Genomic DNA, 18,710 nt, shown 5'->3' with positions numbered 1-18,710 from the left:
TAAAGTCAACATACCACACTTCTGTCGAGAAGCACGTAATATGCAAAGCAAAAACTGTCTAATTCCCAAAGGATGGAACAGTTCTTAAAAATACACTCCATCCCTATAAAAATACCCATCCTCCTCTGGATATAGAAGGGATAAATAACAAATATCAGTGACAAAAGCAGCAGTTGTTTTATGCATTCATACAATCAAGATCTAAACCTTTACAGCCGATTACCTAGAAAACACACAAGAGTTACAAGACAAGTTTAGGATACATCTTGAATCACACTGTAAGTGTTCATGCAGAAGCTGAAGTTAATGCAATGATCTATCCTCTATCACAGCAGCTCGTGCTTATGTGCAAATGCAAGACTGTTACACTCCAAACAATAGTAAACATTAAAACACAAGAATACTTCACAATGACATAAACAGCAGTTAAGTTGTTTGTTCCAGCAGTTATTGCGCTATTTTCTGGACATCTCTCCAGTTAAAGGCTGCAGCAAGGTCTAATACCATCTTTTGTTTGTTTGTTTTTGTTTAGAATGCATAATATACGTTCTAGGCTTTGGTTCACAATGAAATCTCTGGATGTTTTAATTAAGGGCAATGGTCACCTTGTGATTCTGATAGTGGCAGACTGAGGTAATACAGCAATCCTCTTAAAAATAATGAAAACAAATTTGTAAGCGAGGCATCTATGGATATTCTGCAGGTGACCTGCAAATGCATTGACATTCTGATTTCAGGAAAAAAAAAAAAAAAAATCTACAAGGGTGATTTGTCTTCTACAGTGCCATCCAAGTACAGATTTTTCTGCTGAAAACACATAAGCTGAAGTAAAACCTACCTAAGAGTAATACATTTAGGCATAGAAGATATAAGCCCTGTCTTTATGAAAACAAAACAAAACAAACAACAAAAAAAAACAAAACAAAAAGAGAGACAAACAGTAATCACTGCTTGTCACTACTGCACCAATATTATATACCCTTCAAAAGATGGAGATTTATTAAAGCTATACAAAAAAAAGCAGAGGCAGTGTTTTTTGTTTTTGTTTTTTTTTAAATAGGCCACTTCTTTAAATAATAGTTTATGTATAGTCTTCCAACTACCCGTATCCTGTCATAACAGGATTACAACTCGTGGAACTGAAAAGCTAAATATAATAATAAAAAAATGGGTGAATTCATATTTGCAGAGACCTCTGAGCATATCACTCAAACACAGAAACAGGTAAGACTCCAAGACTCCTGCTGTTTAACCTCAAACATTATATGCAACATATTAGAGAACATTAGTTGGAAATATAAATTAAAATCCACATATTTCCAAAACAATGGGTGATATTAAAAGGAGGTCTTACAATACTGATGCCAATATTGTTAAAATCCAGTAGGCACTAAATTCATTATACTGCAGCACTCCATATGTAACATGGTAAAAAAAACAACAACAAAACAACAACCAAAAACCAAAACACCCCCACCCCCACGCCCCCAGACCACTCTCCAGGTAAGCACCAGGAGCTGCAGCAATTATAAAGAACGGATCTCTTTCACTCCTACAGGAGCAGGAGTGTAAAATATAGCAGTACAACTCTTGGATAAACTATTGAAGCCCTACTACCAGCTTGGTTTTCACTCTCTTCTTTAAGAACAAACCAAAGAACCCACAAAAATGGTTCTAAGAGAAGACTTACTGCAATCACCCAGTAAAGAACCCCGTATGAAGAACGAAACCCACAAAGCAGTGCTTTCACTACAGCCAAAACTATTTCTTCTGTGCTTAATTTAATAAAGCCTCAGATGACATAGTGAGTACTGCCTGTTTTCTAAGATTGTATTTTATAATAGTTGCATATTTGTGATTTCCTTATTTATCAGTATAACCTGTTATGGTCTCCTTCTACTCAATATTCTATGTCATATTCCAAATCTACATTCTAATTTTCATTGCAGAAGTTACACTTTTGCTTTAAAAACTAAAAATGTAATTAAAAAAAGTAAAAACAAAAACTTCTTAAAAAACCTAAATTGCTGCAGTTATTTCAGATTTCTTATGGTTATGGTGTTTTTTGTTTTTTTTTTTTTTTTTTTTTTTAAATTCTTTGCTTTTATGATGCAAGTTAATTAAGACTTAATTGATCAAGTCAGATGTATTCTGACTCCAAACAAATGAGAAATTGTTTTATTGCTGGGAGAAGGGAGTGGAAGGTCTTTAAATGCGTCATTGGCAAAATATTTTCAGACTGTCAACCATCATCAGCTGCGTTTTGGCTCCAAGCTTTGAAAACAGCCTTTCAAATTACAGTTTTCATTTTAATCAAATAAATAGGGCCATATTTTCCCCTTTCAACTGATCTGTAAACTAACATAGGCTCTTTCCAATTAAAATAAAACCCAATAATTTTGGATATCCAGCCTGTTGCTCTTAACACTACCAGGTGTACTTGTTCTTTTCAAGTAATAAAAAAATCTGCATACTGTGATCTTGAATAACTAAGCCTGGCAGGAGACAAAAAACAAAACAAAAAGAAACAGCATTACTGGCCTAATCCTATGGCATTAGGAACATTGCTCATCACTTTCATGTATTTGTCACCAAAGTGTCTTATCAGTGCATATTATTATGTGCTGAAATGCAACAAAACTTTTCACAAAAATAGTTTTAGGCATGTTCATACAAGATGATGTACATATATTTCTTTTATATATACATATATATGAATGTGTGTGTGTATATATATATAATATCAGCTTCAACCTGTACATAGATATTCTGAATTTCATCCTTAAAACACATCCATTTCAAACAACATGGATGGCTTTCCAGGAAAAAGTGCTTGATTGATTTTATCCTGTGTGAACATGCCTGTCCTCTGTGCATTTGCCCAAGTAGAGATCTTTATGATCAATCCTTTAAACGTACATATCTCAGAGGTATTAAAAAAAAAAAAAGAAAAAGAAAATAGGAAAAAGTAATATTGCCCTGATGATGCAAAAAGAACAATGCATAACTGAAGCAGCTTGGATTTTAAAAGTTATCTTGCATTCTGCAGCAAACAGTTTTTAAATAATTGTTGAAAATCTAGTTCCTCCATTTGTGTTATTGCTCCCCACTTGTAAATTTTCTCATTACACATCAACAGTACAGAGAGGTTCACTACCAGGTTGAGCCGATTCCACTATTGTCATCTTGGGTTTCTTCCGTGTTTCCTCCTAAAAGAATATGAAACAAACCCCACCACACAGTCATAAAGAGAATATAATAATAAAACGGTGTTTCAAAATTTTGAACAATTTTAGCCAAACTTGTGTCAATTGTTGTGAAAGGCTAACTTGTTCTAATGTTAAAAATAAATTTAGTGAAGTAGGTAAAATTAAGTTATAAGCCAGTTTAAAAGAGAGGATGAAAGTCTCTCTAAAAGTACCCTCCCCCCAAATCAAGTTTTGAACAGCTCTCTTTATGTGAGATACTGTATGAAACAAGCAAAAATTCTAATAATTGTTAAGTCTGACCCATAGCATTCTTCCTGTTTGTAAACAAAACCAGAGCATATACTCACTCTTTCTTGTGCCAGTTTTTTCATTTCTTCCTGTAACTTGTTCAGGATGTGCAGATTTGGCTTGTTCTTTTTGGCATACTGCTGAAGTTCTATCACACTTTTATCAGAGGTTTCCTATTCAACAGAACCATAAGCAACAACAAATGAGCTTTTTTGATGACAAAAAAAATTAAAATAGGTGGAGCAGAAGTTTAATCTGTGATAGCTGTACTTCATTAAGCAATAATATATCTTTCCATGAGTTAGTTAAATATTAAATAGGTTATATAATTTTGACCTGGAAGATGCAAGATTAACAATTATTATTGTCAATGAAAGCACTCATCTCATGTTCTGGCAATAGCAAGGTATGAGCATCAATTCAGAAGAACTGAGAACTGCTCATCAAATGCGTACTGCCTTTACCATGATAGGGAACAACACTATTAGGCCAAAACAAGTACCGTTAAAGCTTTGTTGTAACTAAATTTAAAAAATCCAGAAAAATACAAAAGCAAAAATACAATCACAAGGTAGGTTACAGTCAAACAAAATCATGTTCACCTGTTTAACCATCTTGCTACTCTCTCTACCATACATACGCAAAAGAGAGCCCCAATTTTTCACATGTGGATGCAGTAGCTGTAGGATTTTCTGAGAAGCTAATTGTTTCCCCACTCTTTTATTTTTGCCTGTAAAAATAATCATGAAAATGTGTCAATACTGGCACATTATGTAATGAGATGAACACCAATATTTACTTGTGTTATTCAAAATTGAGATACCACAGAAGAGCAGAATAAGCATGTAACAAGCTAGATAGCTGAACAAGCACCTACAAAATGGACAACAAACAAGAACAGGAAAAAAGGAAGATATTATCAGAGGTCACACTAAATACTGTACTTACACCAGCCTCGCACTGTGTGCTTGCCACAAGTCATGACATATTCGCTCTTCTGATTTTTACCGGGAATCACTTCAAACTTTATGGATGTATCACCCATTCCATGGTTTCTTAAGCACAAACAAAATCAATATCATATACTAAGTAAAATTACAAGCAACTGAAGTGGTTGCTGTTATCTTTGACAGTCATTGCAATGGAATTAGATACATTAATACTAAAAGTTAAGACATTAATTAATAGAGAGTTCTTTTTTAGATCAGTAACTTGACTTGAATGGAAAGGCAAGCCTGTACAAACAAAAGACAAATGTATGTCCCACAACTAAATCCTAGTCTCAGAAGACAAGAGGCATAAACAGCAAATATGAATTAAAGGAAGATACAGCATTAACCAGTTCAGTCCACACCAGTCTCCTATAGCCACAGTGAGTGCAGTAAGCTTGGCCAGCCCACAAATGTCCAAGTTACTGATAAACACTGTAGGCACCAGCAACCAAGCAAGCAATGTGGCCCGACCCAAACACCTGTACACAACAGAATTTGCTCCTTATTCTGCAGCCTCACCTTTTAAGGCACTCATGGAGAATCTGATATGGAGACAAGAGTCCAGCTTTACTGGTGAGTTCATATACCCGTGAGTCCTCAATACTGATATGGTTAAAATACTACAAAGGAATTGAAAAGGGTTATTGTGGTTTTGTGCAAATAAGACCTTAATACTGTTCTTAACCCTCATTTCTCCTTTGCATCATTAAAAAAAAAATCTGCTACTCTGTGCTTAATACTTTAAGAAGTATTTTTAAATCCATAATGGAGGTATTTACCAACATCATTAAAACTGCCACATCTAATCATATATTTGCAGACAGAAATTTAAATTATTCTTTTAACTCCAATTTTATATTATACAAAATGGACATAAAAATGATAATCTTACAAATTCTTTATCATCCTTTCTCCCTCAGGACAAGGTTATTTTATTTGTTTTAACCAATTATGAAATTCTACTTACCAAAATGCTGTGGTTTAATAAATGAAAATGTAACAGCTATTGGAACGTTTTGTATTTTGTTTTAAAACAATGGAAAAAATTGTCTGCATTTTCTTAGTGACCGTTTCAACAGTGTAGGGCATATGATACAGTTTTAAGTTAAAGCAAGTGTACAAACAACTCATTCTGTATATTACACTTTTTAAAATGAAAACATTCCTTTCAGGCTGATCACCAATTTTTCCTTTACTCCTTACTGATGGTCTGTTACATGCTGAATTGAAAGTGAACATATCACTGATGAACTAGCTATTTAATATTTCCAATACCTGAAAATACATCACATGCTCTCCACTTAAAGAAACTTTTCCTTTGATTTTCTCAAATGTCACTGCTTAGTCTGAAATTTCAGCTGTCTGATCTGGCAGTAAGTAGCTTTCATAGCTAAGTAAAAATGTCTCAGAAGCCTGGGCGCTTTTAGTTCTTACTTGGTCTTCTAAAAGGATCACACAAAACCAGATAGCATCTAGCTCTGAACTTTTCAAGGTATCAACCAGAGGATTCTGGAAGCCAGGATAGTACAGGCAGCCTAGCATCTTGGAACATTTCAGGTCTTCAGTAAGTGACCTGATATTTCAAGAAGGGACTAGTTCTCTGCATCACAGTAAATTTTCTGATCAGTTCCAATAGAAAAAAAAGAATTTTCATTGCCATCGATCTTGCTATAAATGAAGAATTTCACATTTCCATCTGACTGAGAAAAATGTTATGAATTTTCATTAATATTTCTGACATTGAAGGTGTAATGTTTTTAAAAACAGACTCCAATAATGACAGCCAGCAAGCAAGAGTTCAGTACCTCAAGTTCTTCACTGTCTTTGGGCTTCTCCTCAGAGGTCTGTTTAACAAAGTCGGGAATAAGGATTTCCAGTGTAGCTCGAGCTGCAGAAAATGATTAAACATCTTGATTACGTTTATTTTAAACAATGACTGTAAAGAAAAACAGCAGAATGAAGCACTCTAAGTAAGCCTCACATCTCCCCTAGAAATATCCACTCATATTAGAAAACAGCTTTACAGGTAAGACGGGCATCTTCTTTTTGTAAGAAGTAAATTCACTTGTACTTTTTAAGGAAAAAAAAAAAAATTCTGCTTGTTCAAGCTGATAATGAAAGTGTCACAACTATTTAAACTAAGAAGAAACTGCTTTTTGCAAATGCCTATGAAAGGAAAAAAAAAAGATAATCAAGTCTCATTTTAAAAGTGATGTAGAGGCCTTAGGACCTAAAATTAGTGAGTTATCACCCCTTAGTTGTTACAGCCGAACCCTAGTACTGCATCACTAGGACACTCAGAACCCTAGTATTTTACAAAAAGCACACCCAGAATTTGCCTAAATTTTCACAGCAAAATACCTTTTTTCACACACAAACAATTCTGGGCTGGCTTTTGGTGATTTAGCTACACTGACATATTTCGCAAGTACCACAGGTATATTATACATCTTTACATTTTGAGAAGTTATTTTTTCTTGATCTTTGTGCTAAAAGGCATTTAAATCTGGAGATCAGTAAGAAGTTCTAATGTGTCAGACACATTCTCATCTAGATCTTAATTATTTACATATTTATTACAGACTTACACAATTAGAACTAATTAATGAAGACAAGTACTTGGAAATCAATAATCACATAGTTCAGTGCAATTGTTTTATTACCACAAAGAGAACCAAAACAACCAAAAGCCTGAGGCATTTTTTTTGGTTTTAAAGAAGGGCAAAGATTTACATTTTGCTGAAATCCATACAGCGGGTGTTTATATAGCAGGTGCCAGTATAAATATAAAACCCCCAACATGTTCTTAATGGTTTGATCACTGGAGACAGACGCTCTTACAGCTACTCAGTATACATCAATAGTTTGCATGTAAGTTAACATCTGAAGTTTCTTCATGGTTTTCTATCCCAGTACATTGTTGAACCTAGGGTCGTCAGAAAAGTCTATGCAACAGTATTTATCACTTTTACCAAAAAGACACAAGTGTACCTTCTTTGACTATTAACAAAATGATTCCTACTTACTATCGCAAATGTGCCATCTTCAAAGCAGAAACGAAAACAGATAAACAATTCAGCAGTTGGTATTAAGAAAAAAAAAAAAAAGTTACCAGCTTTATTCTTGGCAAGTTTTTTGCTGCTGGCAGTTCCTGCCCCATAAGTTACTCCATCAATAATCACTGAGGCTCCAAAAGGTTCACTTGGGTTCTCTGGAAATGGAGGAGGAAAGAAAAAGAAAGCTTTTCAGAACTCCCAATGTAAAATACGCACCATGAACATGAAATACCACCACTATCAAGATTCGTTGTTTTCTTCATTTCAACTTCAAGAGGGATGGAAATTGTGTACTCTTCAGAAAGACTGAAGAATTGCTTACTTCCGTATATGAAAAACTAACAGAGTTTTCTACTAACAGAGACTTACCACCACATACTTCATTCTTCCAAATGAAGAACTTTTACATTTTAAGAGATCATTTGTAATCTGCCAGAATTCAAACGTTAATTCCAAAGTTTTTGCATCACTAACACAGTATAAATACAACAGCTACACATTCTGATATTGAAAATTCAATTACATTATGTAATGCATATATAGGAATAACATAATTCTGAATAATTATAGATTCCACACTGAACTAAGATGCCCGACTTGTAATTCCTTGGATGCTGACTACAGGACTTAATCCTTTCAAGCCTGCTGCTGAAAAAGGTGTAATTTCTTTCTTCGCCATAAGGTACCCCCAAAAAACCCTGGTAAAAGCAAAAATGCAAGGAACGTATGCTATACCACTTTGTAAAGCAATCTCAAATGCAGCTAGATAAGGCAACCTGGCTGGAATTTAAAGAAAAAAAAAAAAAATCCAACATTAATTTCATTCCAGTTATATTTGCCATATATGCAACATTTTAAGATTCTTGATTAAGCATCAAGTGCATTCCCCAACAAAATTTATCTAAAATAAAATTCTCCCCAAGTTTTTGTTTTTCTGAGTGCTAGCGTCACTTACACAGTCCCAGTACAGCCTAAGCAGGAACTACCAAACTACCTCTCACACCACTGACACAGAATAAAATTAAAAGCTGTTTAAAAACACAAACAGATATCCATCTGGCATTTCACATAAATCCCACACTAATCATGGAACAACAGTCTCAGTAACTCTTTAAGTTACTTTTAGTCCAGTAGAATGACACTTCTATTTCTATTCTTCTAATACTATGAGCAAAATTAGTCAACATTTATAACAAATCAATTCTTACCAACTGCATATGAACTTTTTGCAATCTGCACCTAACTAGTAATTTCTCCACTAATATTAATTATAATTTATCAATGACCTTAGAGAATAGTCACACAAGACAGTCTACGTAGCTACTTCTGGTTTCCATTTAAATTTTTAACATCAATTTATACATACACAATACTCTTAGGATGACCAGATTTAAATATGAACCTCCATGACATAACAACCATAACATACAATAACTTGAACAGTTAAAGGATTTTAAAACTCTATGTATCTAAAAAAACTACCGTATTTTTTCGTTAATTAGAAGAAAACCAGAACAGAACAAAACCACAAAAATTTCTCAAATTATTGCAGCTTTAGAGAGGGTACATATGTGTCTGCAGAAATCTTTCAAATTCTTAACAGCTTCATAATTGAAGGCCTAGACATTTCTCTTCAGGACCTATCCGGGTTTACTATTTAACTTTTTCCCCCCCCCCAGGATTTTGATGATTCACTAAAACAATGCGTGCCTTACAATCAGATTTTCTGGACATCAGTGACAGGAAAATTAAGCAAATATTAATTGTGCACAGTCAACAAAACTGTAATTGCCAGTATTTCACGGACTTGTCCTTTTAGATACAAATGAGTTACTCAAATCCATTCTCACTTAGGCAGAGTTTTCCAAGTGAAAACTCATACTGTTATTTTAAATATAAGACCGCTCTTATCCTGAAAAGCCATGTTTAAGATACAGAAAATGCTTCCTAGCTAGAATTTGACTCACAATAGACTTTCAAGACATTCCCTAGGAAAAATGTCCATCGTTTGATTCCCCCCGCCCAATATCCAAGCATGAGATAAGCCCTTCAAAACAGCACATGGTCAATTAAAAAACTTAACAGACTTACCACATTCAAAGAAATTGTAAACAGGGCGAACCTTTAGGACTCGTTGCATATATTCATGCAGTATGCAAACTTCAGATTTCCCATTGGGATTAATGACAAATTCTACAGAAAAAGACAAGGGGAGGGGAAGGCAGCTAAGTAGTTCCAGTCTTCAAAAGACAATTTCTACTACAAATAAATAAATAAGTGACAAGCTCCAAGGGATAAGTGCCTGCTGAAATTAAATGCAATGCTGTTGAATCAGACATGGATAATTATGACCTCAAAGTCCATTTTCTCTGAAAAAGTATTGAGAAATAAGTCTGAGAAATTTCTATCAACAACTGGAAGTGCACCAATTATGAGCTAAGTCAAATATTCTATGTTCAATGTCTGCAGTCCCATGGCCTCTGGACCTCTACACACAGCATTTTCGGCAGCTAACATCAATTAGAAATCCCCTGATTTGCTCCTAAACACGTTGTATCTCCCTTCTAACAACAGGCACATAGGCTTCAAATCCACAAACCAGATTCACTCCAGATTTTTTCCCCACGAAATCCTATTTAGCAAGCGACACATCAGGTCACTGTCCCCTTGCCCTGAACGTGCTCTTTTTATTTGAAAGGTCCTTTTTTTTTTTTTTTCCCTCTGCAACAGTATTGTTAGTCAAGAGCACAAACCCTGCCTCAGTGGGCACTATGGCAGTATTGGAGAGAAAGTTAAGATTTAAATAGATAAAGTGCAAGTAAGTCCTTAATTTAGATAGTTTCAATGTAGCTCTAAACCTAGGATTTAAGACAAAGTGTATTAACTAAAAATTCAACTGCACCTCCCTGCAACAGGGAATGGTCCATATGCAACTCATAAGCTTTAATTCTGCTAAAGAGAAGAAACCCAGAAACATGACAACGTACAAAACAAGAACAAAACCCAAATCACAGATCTATGGACATTTTAAATATCAAACTGCAGTTAAACATACTATTATGGCTACACAGCCAATACAGATAAGAGCTAATTCCCCCAGCTTCTCATCAGACATGATATCCACTCCTCACACCACAGGACACAACTACACACACAGTTCGTTCTTAACTGTATCCGTCAAACTGTTTTAAATTTGTATTTTTAATTGTAGGTTTTAATCTGGATCAATCTGGCATTTGTAACCAGTCCCTAATTTGGGACCAATTAGAACTGGTATAGAACTGAGAAGGCAGTAGCACTGAGTGACTAGGCAGGAGAGTTTTCAGTAACAACCAACAGTAACAAGTAGCTGACGGTAGTAACCAGTTACCAGGACTGCAACCTTAAACAACAATAATTTAGGAATTATTCTTTTTAATAGGAAGTATATTTTGACAGTATTTTTCCTTTACTATGTAATATGATGGATCCAAGAACACAGAATTCTAGAACAAGAAGGAAGTGAACTTACTACAGGATTTTTTCTTTTTTCCGTCAAGCTTAGAACTGTAATTAGTCTTTGATATAGAATATTTGAACTACAGGTAGACAAACTAACCTTTCTTTGTAGGTGCATCTTGCACAGACAAGGTAATGAGTTTCTGATTAGCAGGCAGAATAGGCCGTTCGGATTCTGCCTGCTTCCGCTTCATTTCACGATTGAATTGCCGTCTCTCAGCCCAGGTTCTGAATTTTTTTACGGTAACTTGTTCAAAGTCAAAACGCTTTTCAAGATAGCGTCTAAAATCTTCCAGATCTAAGAAACACAAGCAAGTTACACTCTCTACTTTACTACTGAGCAAGCATTAACTTCACTATTTCCACTGTTTTAAACATTTTATAATTATTTGTTTAGACTAGGAGCAAAAGTAACATACTCAAGGTTAAGATGCTATTTTATACTAACAGAACTAAGTACACGTTTTCCTGTTACTGTGTCAAATGCAAAACATTTGTGCAAACTGGAAAACAACACAAAAAGAGAGCATTTTATTCTGTCACTTGAAGATTTTACTAAGCCCTAACCAGCATAATACTCAACACAATCTGTAACAAAACACTAGTAATTGTTCTACTTCATCACCTATTCATCTTCTCATTACCTGAAGCAAGGTATACAGTAACAGTAGTTACGCTATTAGCCTCAGTTTCCTGAAGCCAAAACTGACTTGCTGCCTATTTATTAAACAGTGTACCATGAAACACTATATAATGATGCTCCATGAACTCTATGAATATCTGCTGGCCTCTAAACAGAATTTAACACATTCATTTTCACATACAGAGTACTAAAAGGCTGCCCCCCTTGAAGTACAGCTGCTTCTCCTTTATAGGATATTTCTGCAGATATAATCAGCAAAAATAAAGAGTAGCATCCCCAGATGTAAACAAACAAAACCAAGCTGCTGGTATTGTTTCCTTCCACAAGGAATCCCAAATGCAAGTCACGCTTATACTTGATCACTCAGTATTTTTTTCAGTAATAGAGAACAGATCCTATTTAAAGAGAGAGATAGACAGGTGAATTTCACATAGAAAATACGTGCTTACTGGTTTTAGTTTTGCTGCTAAATATTGATGATTTTTTTTTTTTTTAAATCTTTTGGCATGGTTTTTGGACTGAACAGGACACGTGTAATAACAAGGACAAGTTTTCTGTTTGAACTCTACAAAAGATAAGTGGTAGCCTACAATCCATATTAATATTCTGAGCAGCAGTAATCTACATGGATGGTACTCTCAGGTATGTAGTTGTGGTAAGTGGCACATGAGCTTTCTCTCCAAGTTCCTCTAAGTTTGGCAAAGATTTTGGCCTGACTTCTTTAGGCAGCTTTTTGTGTAAAAGCTATCAGTTTTGCATAAATAAAATAATGAAGCATCACACCCCTTTGCATGAGTGCAATTACGTTTGCATGACTTATTCTGCTAGACTTGTGCAAATAAGCAAATTCAGTTTAACTGCACCATTTATCTTAGAGATCATACTGAAAATAGATATAATTCAGCCAATATAGAGACTGCAAGGAAAAGCCTATTTAAAGAAGTCACACAAACACACTTGACAACAGCAATCCATATGTACACATTGACTTAATTGATTCTTAAACTGAGATAAAGTCTACAGGACTAAACTTCCAAAATTTTCACATTTTTGTGTAAAACCTTTGGACTCTCAAGCCTTCAGCAAAAGTCTCCACTGTACGTTTCTCTTCCTGTTAAAATCAAAACTGATTTCTAATACCGGATCTATTTCTCCAGATGTCTGCATACAAAAAACAGTGCAGAAAGACAATTGACCACTTGATCTCAGGCAAGATATTCTTCAGTCGCCAAGTCTGGAATAAAGCATATGCATCCCAAATGCCATTACCCCAACTCCAGCCAAGAAGAGACTCCACTTGCCATACATACCTACAGATTCATCTTTACATACTTCCACTTTGGCCTTAACTTGTCCTAAGGCTCCTTGTGCTGCATCTCCTCCTGAGGGGTCTTTGTCATCTAAAGGCCCAGAATCAGCAGCAGTAGAATCTGGTTCTTCTGTTTGGCAGTCCAGTTCTGAAGATTTATCTAGGTGCTTTACAGGTGATACTTCCCCATTTGGGGTTATGTCATTGTTTTGTTCCCTTTCCTCATTTTCCTTCATTTTTTTGTAATGCAAGCAGGGAATGCTACTAAGGGGAGGATCATGTTTCTGCAAATATAAAATAATACAGAAGGTTTCAGTACCTCAAGGTCACCAAAAGCAAAACTCAAAACCAAAATATGTAATCAAGACGGAAGTTACTTTTATTTAGTCTAGGCTCAAGCTTCTCTTTGGTCAGCAACCTTATTCTACTCAAGATCTGAGTATGTCTACTCCTATGGTATCTTGGCACTGTGTAACACTGATACTAACCTTCAAAGTGCGTTTGCTGTTTTAGATTCAAACTATATTCCATTCAATTACATGCAAATACTACATGCTTTCATAAAATCCACTGAGCTCTCCTGGGGCTTAAGCCCATGACATGAAATCCAATTTCTGCAGATTCCTTGGGTTCATGAATGTCACATGCTTACTCCTGTAAATGTGGACCATAAGCCACAGCTCAGGCTAGTTTATAGCTACAAATAAATGATCTAAATATATTTCATGGTGGAATAAACCAAACATTTTGCAGCCATGTGCTAGAACAATGAAGGCACCGAACAAGACCATCTCATTCACTTTAACTGCCCAAACTCATTGCAAAAATGGAAAAACAAAACACTGTAGAGAAAAATCATATCATATTTTCAGAAACAGAGGAGTTTATTTTTCAAGTACCTTAATTCTAACACTGGAAAGAAGCCTGCTAAAGTAGAAAAGTATTCAACTGTTTGCAGGAATATATCTAATTTTTAAATCTCAGTAAGTATTTAAGTAATTGACAGCTCTCACCCTTATGCTTCCTGTTCCCAAGAAATAAGGTCTAGACCAGGTAACAACTCTAGATTCTCTATGCAGATATACAGGAATGCCCGAGTTATGGAATGTCATGATCCATCCATCTGGCAAAGGTTCTGTAGGAGGGCGGCCACGACCTTTAAAGCAAAGAACGGCTTTAAACTTGGACAGATTGCTTAGAAGAACAGAAAAAGAATCAAGGTTTTTATTGTTATTGCTTTTTCTGTCTCAAAGGATAAAATGACACTGAAATAAGACTAAAAAAGTTTTGTAGAAGGATTTTGTTTTGCTTTAATAAAAAGGCATATGCTTCTAACCCACATTAAATCCTGCAAAATTACAGATTCCATTACATTTTCAACTGAAAAGCAATAGTAGCACTAATTTTTTATACAGACTGATTTGTTTATTTCACCAGTGAATTTTCTCTTCTCTTTAATCTTCTTTATGTATTTGTATCATCACAAGCACCACTATATGTAATGGAAAAGTCATACCTGCTTTTGAAATGACTGAGTTTTCCATTAAAAATTTTTGCACTTGACACTCAGGGATAAATTTGCATTGAGACACCACTAGACCCACAGACCCAAACAGCCAGCAATGAGTTAGGCTGTAAGCTAAGGCCTTCCTATTATGTTTTTCAGCATAAGCACACTACAAACCAGGATCAAGTCTACAAGCCTTTATACTTAAATATCTTAGCCATCAAGAATACTACTTCTTCCAGAACACAAGACTGAAATTAGAGTACAATAAGCCACTATGAGGAATCACACACCAAAAGAAACAATATTGAGTAAAATGCTTATGCTCACACTCAAGGTAATAATACATGGCCTCACTCCTTTCTATTCCAGAAATCAGAGAATGGTCTCACTCCTCACTACATCAGAAATCAGAGACCAGACTCCTCTTAGCTGGGAGCTTCCTGGCAATTCTGTGTTAATATAAAATTTTGGCGGGAAAAACTGTTTGGTTTCTTATTTCAGAATATAGTGAAGCTGTAAAATACTCCTCTAGAGCAGGTTCAAATTTTAATTCTAATTCAGGCTATTTTCAGTTACACTCTTCTGGATTGGTTCACATTCTCAGCTCTTCTTTATTAGTAGTTTGTAACATTTACATGATGCAACTGGATAAATGTAAGCCACTGACTTCCCTAATGATTTCTTTTAGCCTAGTATTGCATGCATAAAGACTTCACATAGAGCAATTTCTACAACAGAAGTTATACTACTAAAGTAGGAAGAATGACCACAATGACCACAAACAGCCTTCAGCTGTTTCACAGTATTGGAGACAAAAACCCCAGATCATCCTTGTTCACCTCCCCACCACTGAGGTAACATTCTTCATAATTTTTCACAAATCCACACACTAAAATACATTCTCATTACATACAACAGATGAAGATCAAAAGCACTCCCAAAAACCAACTTCACTGCTCAGGAACGTGAAAAATCATATCCTATAGTAAGAAGCCTTCAAACAATAAAATTCTGTAACATATTAACTATTTCACAGGAACTGCTATCCTAAACTTTCCTTGCTGATACACTTTCGTTCTACAGACATAAGCCACACAAAAAAATGACAGATATTTAACGAACATTAACTTACTTTTAAGTACAGTTTTAATTTTGGTCATCATTGGCTGCACACTTGTTTCTCCATCAGACTGGTGATCACTTTCACCACCATATTTCTCATTTTCTAGTCTCCTTGTTTTGGGTGCTCGAAGACCCTCTTCCAGCAGAGCATCCACATCATTATCAAAGTCATCCTGAAAGAGACTTCATCAGACACTATCCTTCTGGGTCTACTAAGCTCCCTTTCCCCTTGCAAAGAAAAAGTATACACAGAGAGAAACTAGCAATTTCCAATGATTCCAGTAAAAAGACTGAAAAATAAGAAAGTAAGTTTTTGTAAGTGAGAACTGGTATTTTTCATGATAAAATGAGCTGCAATTGTGTAAGAAGCCTTTTAAACATTATTTTTAAACAAAACTATAGAAGCTGCCACACAACTCAGAAGTTTGACCAAGATAATTTACAGAAGTTTTCAGCCAAAGTTCTGTCTCTGAAAATTCTGCATTTTTGACTCAAGTACTGTACATTTCTAAAGAGACTGTTTCAGTGAACATCTTTGCATATTTTTTTCTAGCCACTTGGAAACCTCTTACCCACCAAAAACCTGTGGATTTACTTACCTCATATGAGTAATTCAAGGTTTCTTCATCCACTTTATCTCTTTGAACAATTGCTTTAGATGTGAACCCTCCTCCTTCTTCATCTATTTCCATCAAATTGTCAGTAAAATCTTCTAGCTCATCCAGAACTGCATATTCCACTCTTTTTTCCTGATCAATGTCATTTTCATCATCCTTCTTGTCATCATTTTCACCACCTATTCCTACAGCTTTACCATTACTACCACCGAAAGGACAAACATGCAAATCCCCATTGACATTATTAATACCAAAATCTGTATCTGCCTTATAATCCTGCTCAACTCCAGTGTACAGAACTTTCCTATCTTTGCTTTTGCAGCTTTCTGTAAAGCTAACACTAATCTTTACATCTTTAAGTAACTTAAGATCTGGGGTGAACTTTCGAACTGAAGGTGCATGACGACCAGTTCTTGGGCTTTGGTCACTATTGTTAGGGTCTATTATAAGACGACTTTTGTAGCAGGCAGATCCCTTTGTGAGAAGCTGTGTTCTGCAGATACTGTGCGTGTCCCCAGCAGGGGTATCTGACTGTCCATCACCACCAGAGCCAACGTCCATTACCTCTGCGTCACTGGACGTTTGCAGGGGAGGTGGTGGAGGCTGTTCATTAGGCGGCAGAGGTGGGGGACAAGTATGATTCTCCACATTCATTTCTCTTGCAGATTCTTTAGGGAGGGGTGGTACATTTTCATATTTCTCCATTTTTAAAACTACTGTTTTAAAGAAAACAATGCTTTAATAAATGTTTATATCTATATTCCTAACATGCATAAGTCCATCAAGATTGGTTTATCATGTTCTATTCAATATGCAACACTGATGATTCAGTTAAGCTGACTACATTGTTCTTTTCATTAATGTAGACAGCTTTCAGAATCACTGTCTCAATTATTGGAAATCACAATGCATTCAGCTTAAGTAGCTGAAGACTAAGACTGCATCTTCATTGGACAAGCAGGTCTCCCTTTCTTCTTTCAACCTACAAGAAGAAAAAAAAAAAATCTTTGTCACAGAAAAAAAATGGAAATAGTATCCCAGGCAAAAAGAAAAAATGTCACTCCTTCCAGCATAAATTTCAAGTAGAAGTGACATTTTTACAGGGAAAAAAAACAGGGTATCTTAATACCATTTTGAATGAGGCTGAAATTAGATTGGTTTTACTGCTTCATCTGTACACCAGCACAAGAATTTGCTAACACATAGTTGCCTGTATAATTTGTTGACTACCTCTGCTTAGTCAGCAGGCAGGGCATTAAGCATGGCATTTGTAGGGACCAGACTAAAAACTGTGCATTTTGGGGGGATTCTCCCATTATTTAAAATAACCTGGTATTTGAGCCATACTTACCCACGCAGCAGAAAGGATAATTAGCTTACAGTTTAAGACAATCTGCAAAACCAACAAGATTTTAACAACTATGGTCTTATAAGACACATGGCTTTTTGAAAGTTTAAGTTATTAGGTATTTTTGAAATCTCACTGGAAGTTTTAACAGCAAATCTCATAATTTACTAAAAACTCACACAAAATGACTCTCTAGATAACCAGATATTAGACATTTGATCTTATATTCCACACTATTATGGGACTATACATTTGTTATGTCTGAGGATTTCAGGTCCAGATACACAGCATTAAAGCTCAAATTAATTCTGGAACGCATTCAGAAGCCAATGTTTTAGGTAATTTAACCTGGCAAAAATATTCAATTGCTCTAGGAAATTTTACAGGGGGTGGGGGAGTGTGGTTTGGGTTCATTTGTTTGTTTTTTTATGATGTCTATGATGGCTTCTTCAATTACACTTTTGTCATCTGCGCAGGACTATAAGCACCTGGGGAAAGGAAGCACAATTTCTTACCTGCTATTTTAGTTTCTCCAAGTCCCTTCATGCTACCCCAAACTGGGCTTAAATATTCCTACCAGCCAGAAATAAAGCAGTGTTACTCTGCCCAAGACAGCCAGCTGGCTGAACCTGCTCGTTCAAAGTATTTCTGGGTAGTAGTCTACCCAAGTATTCTAGAAAGATAAACTCCAAGTCCTTAGTGTAACTGTGTAAGATTTGAAGGCAACAGGGCAGAACGTCTGGGTTGTCATGAGGGACTTAGAGAACCCAAATATAATTCTCTAATGTATCTCTACGCCAGCCCAGACAGAACAAACCAATAGCAATATCCAAACACCAACTGGGGCAAGGCAGGAAGCTGGGAATCAGGAGTTATAATGGGATCAGTTAAAATTCAACAGCATACAGAAGCTACCTACCTGGAAGCTGGAAGAAAGCAAAATATACAACAGAGCAAACTCTTATTTTAGTGATTTGGCAATAAAGAAAGTTTTGAGAAAGTTTTGCTGGGGCAGCAGAATAGTTCATATTTTTGTGGTGGTTTGGTTTTTTTTTTTAAACATACTCAAAACTGTGATGCATTCAAGATGCTGAGCTTGACATGCATTAGAGAATTAC

General features: G+C 35.5%; 1 protein-coding gene across 2 annotated transcripts; it reads right to left on the bottom strand.

Moving 5' to 3' along the window:
- Positions 1 to 2,117: 2,117 nt before the first annotated feature.
- DGCR8 (DGCR8 microprocessor complex subunit) lies at positions 2,118 to 17,021 on the bottom strand. 2 transcript variants are annotated; one of them, XM_050906528.1, is made up of 13 exons: positions 16,227 to 17,021; positions 15,638 to 15,800; positions 14,009 to 14,151; positions 12,997 to 13,279; positions 11,144 to 11,341; positions 9,637 to 9,738; positions 7,602 to 7,700; positions 6,295 to 6,377; positions 5,009 to 5,109; positions 4,446 to 4,552; positions 4,100 to 4,227; positions 3,557 to 3,670; positions 2,118 to 3,209 (listed from the first exon to the last, which is right to left on the bottom strand). In XM_050906528.1, the coding sequence occupies exons 1-13, from the start codon at positions 16,947 to 16,949 to the stop codon at positions 3,126 to 3,128; spliced, it is 2,328 nt and encodes a 775-aa protein (XP_050762485.1). In that variant the 5' UTR covers positions 16,950 to 17,021; the 3' UTR covers positions 2,118 to 3,125. The 2 variants fall into 2 exon arrangements, with proteins under 2 accessions (XP_050762485.1, XP_050762486.1); XM_050906529.1 differs by lacking the exon at positions 7,602 to 7,700.
- Positions 17,022 to 18,710: the final 1,689 nt, after the last annotated feature.

The sequence above is a fragment of the Gymnogyps californianus genome, chromosome 16 (assembly GCF_018139145.2).
Source record: "Gymnogyps californianus isolate 813 chromosome 16, ASM1813914v2, whole genome shotgun sequence".
NCBI lineage: Eukaryota > Metazoa > Chordata > Aves > Accipitriformes > Cathartidae > Gymnogyps > Gymnogyps californianus.
The sequence above is the reverse complement of the archived record's forward strand: the minus strand, read 5'-3'. Positions and strand labels throughout refer to the sequence as shown.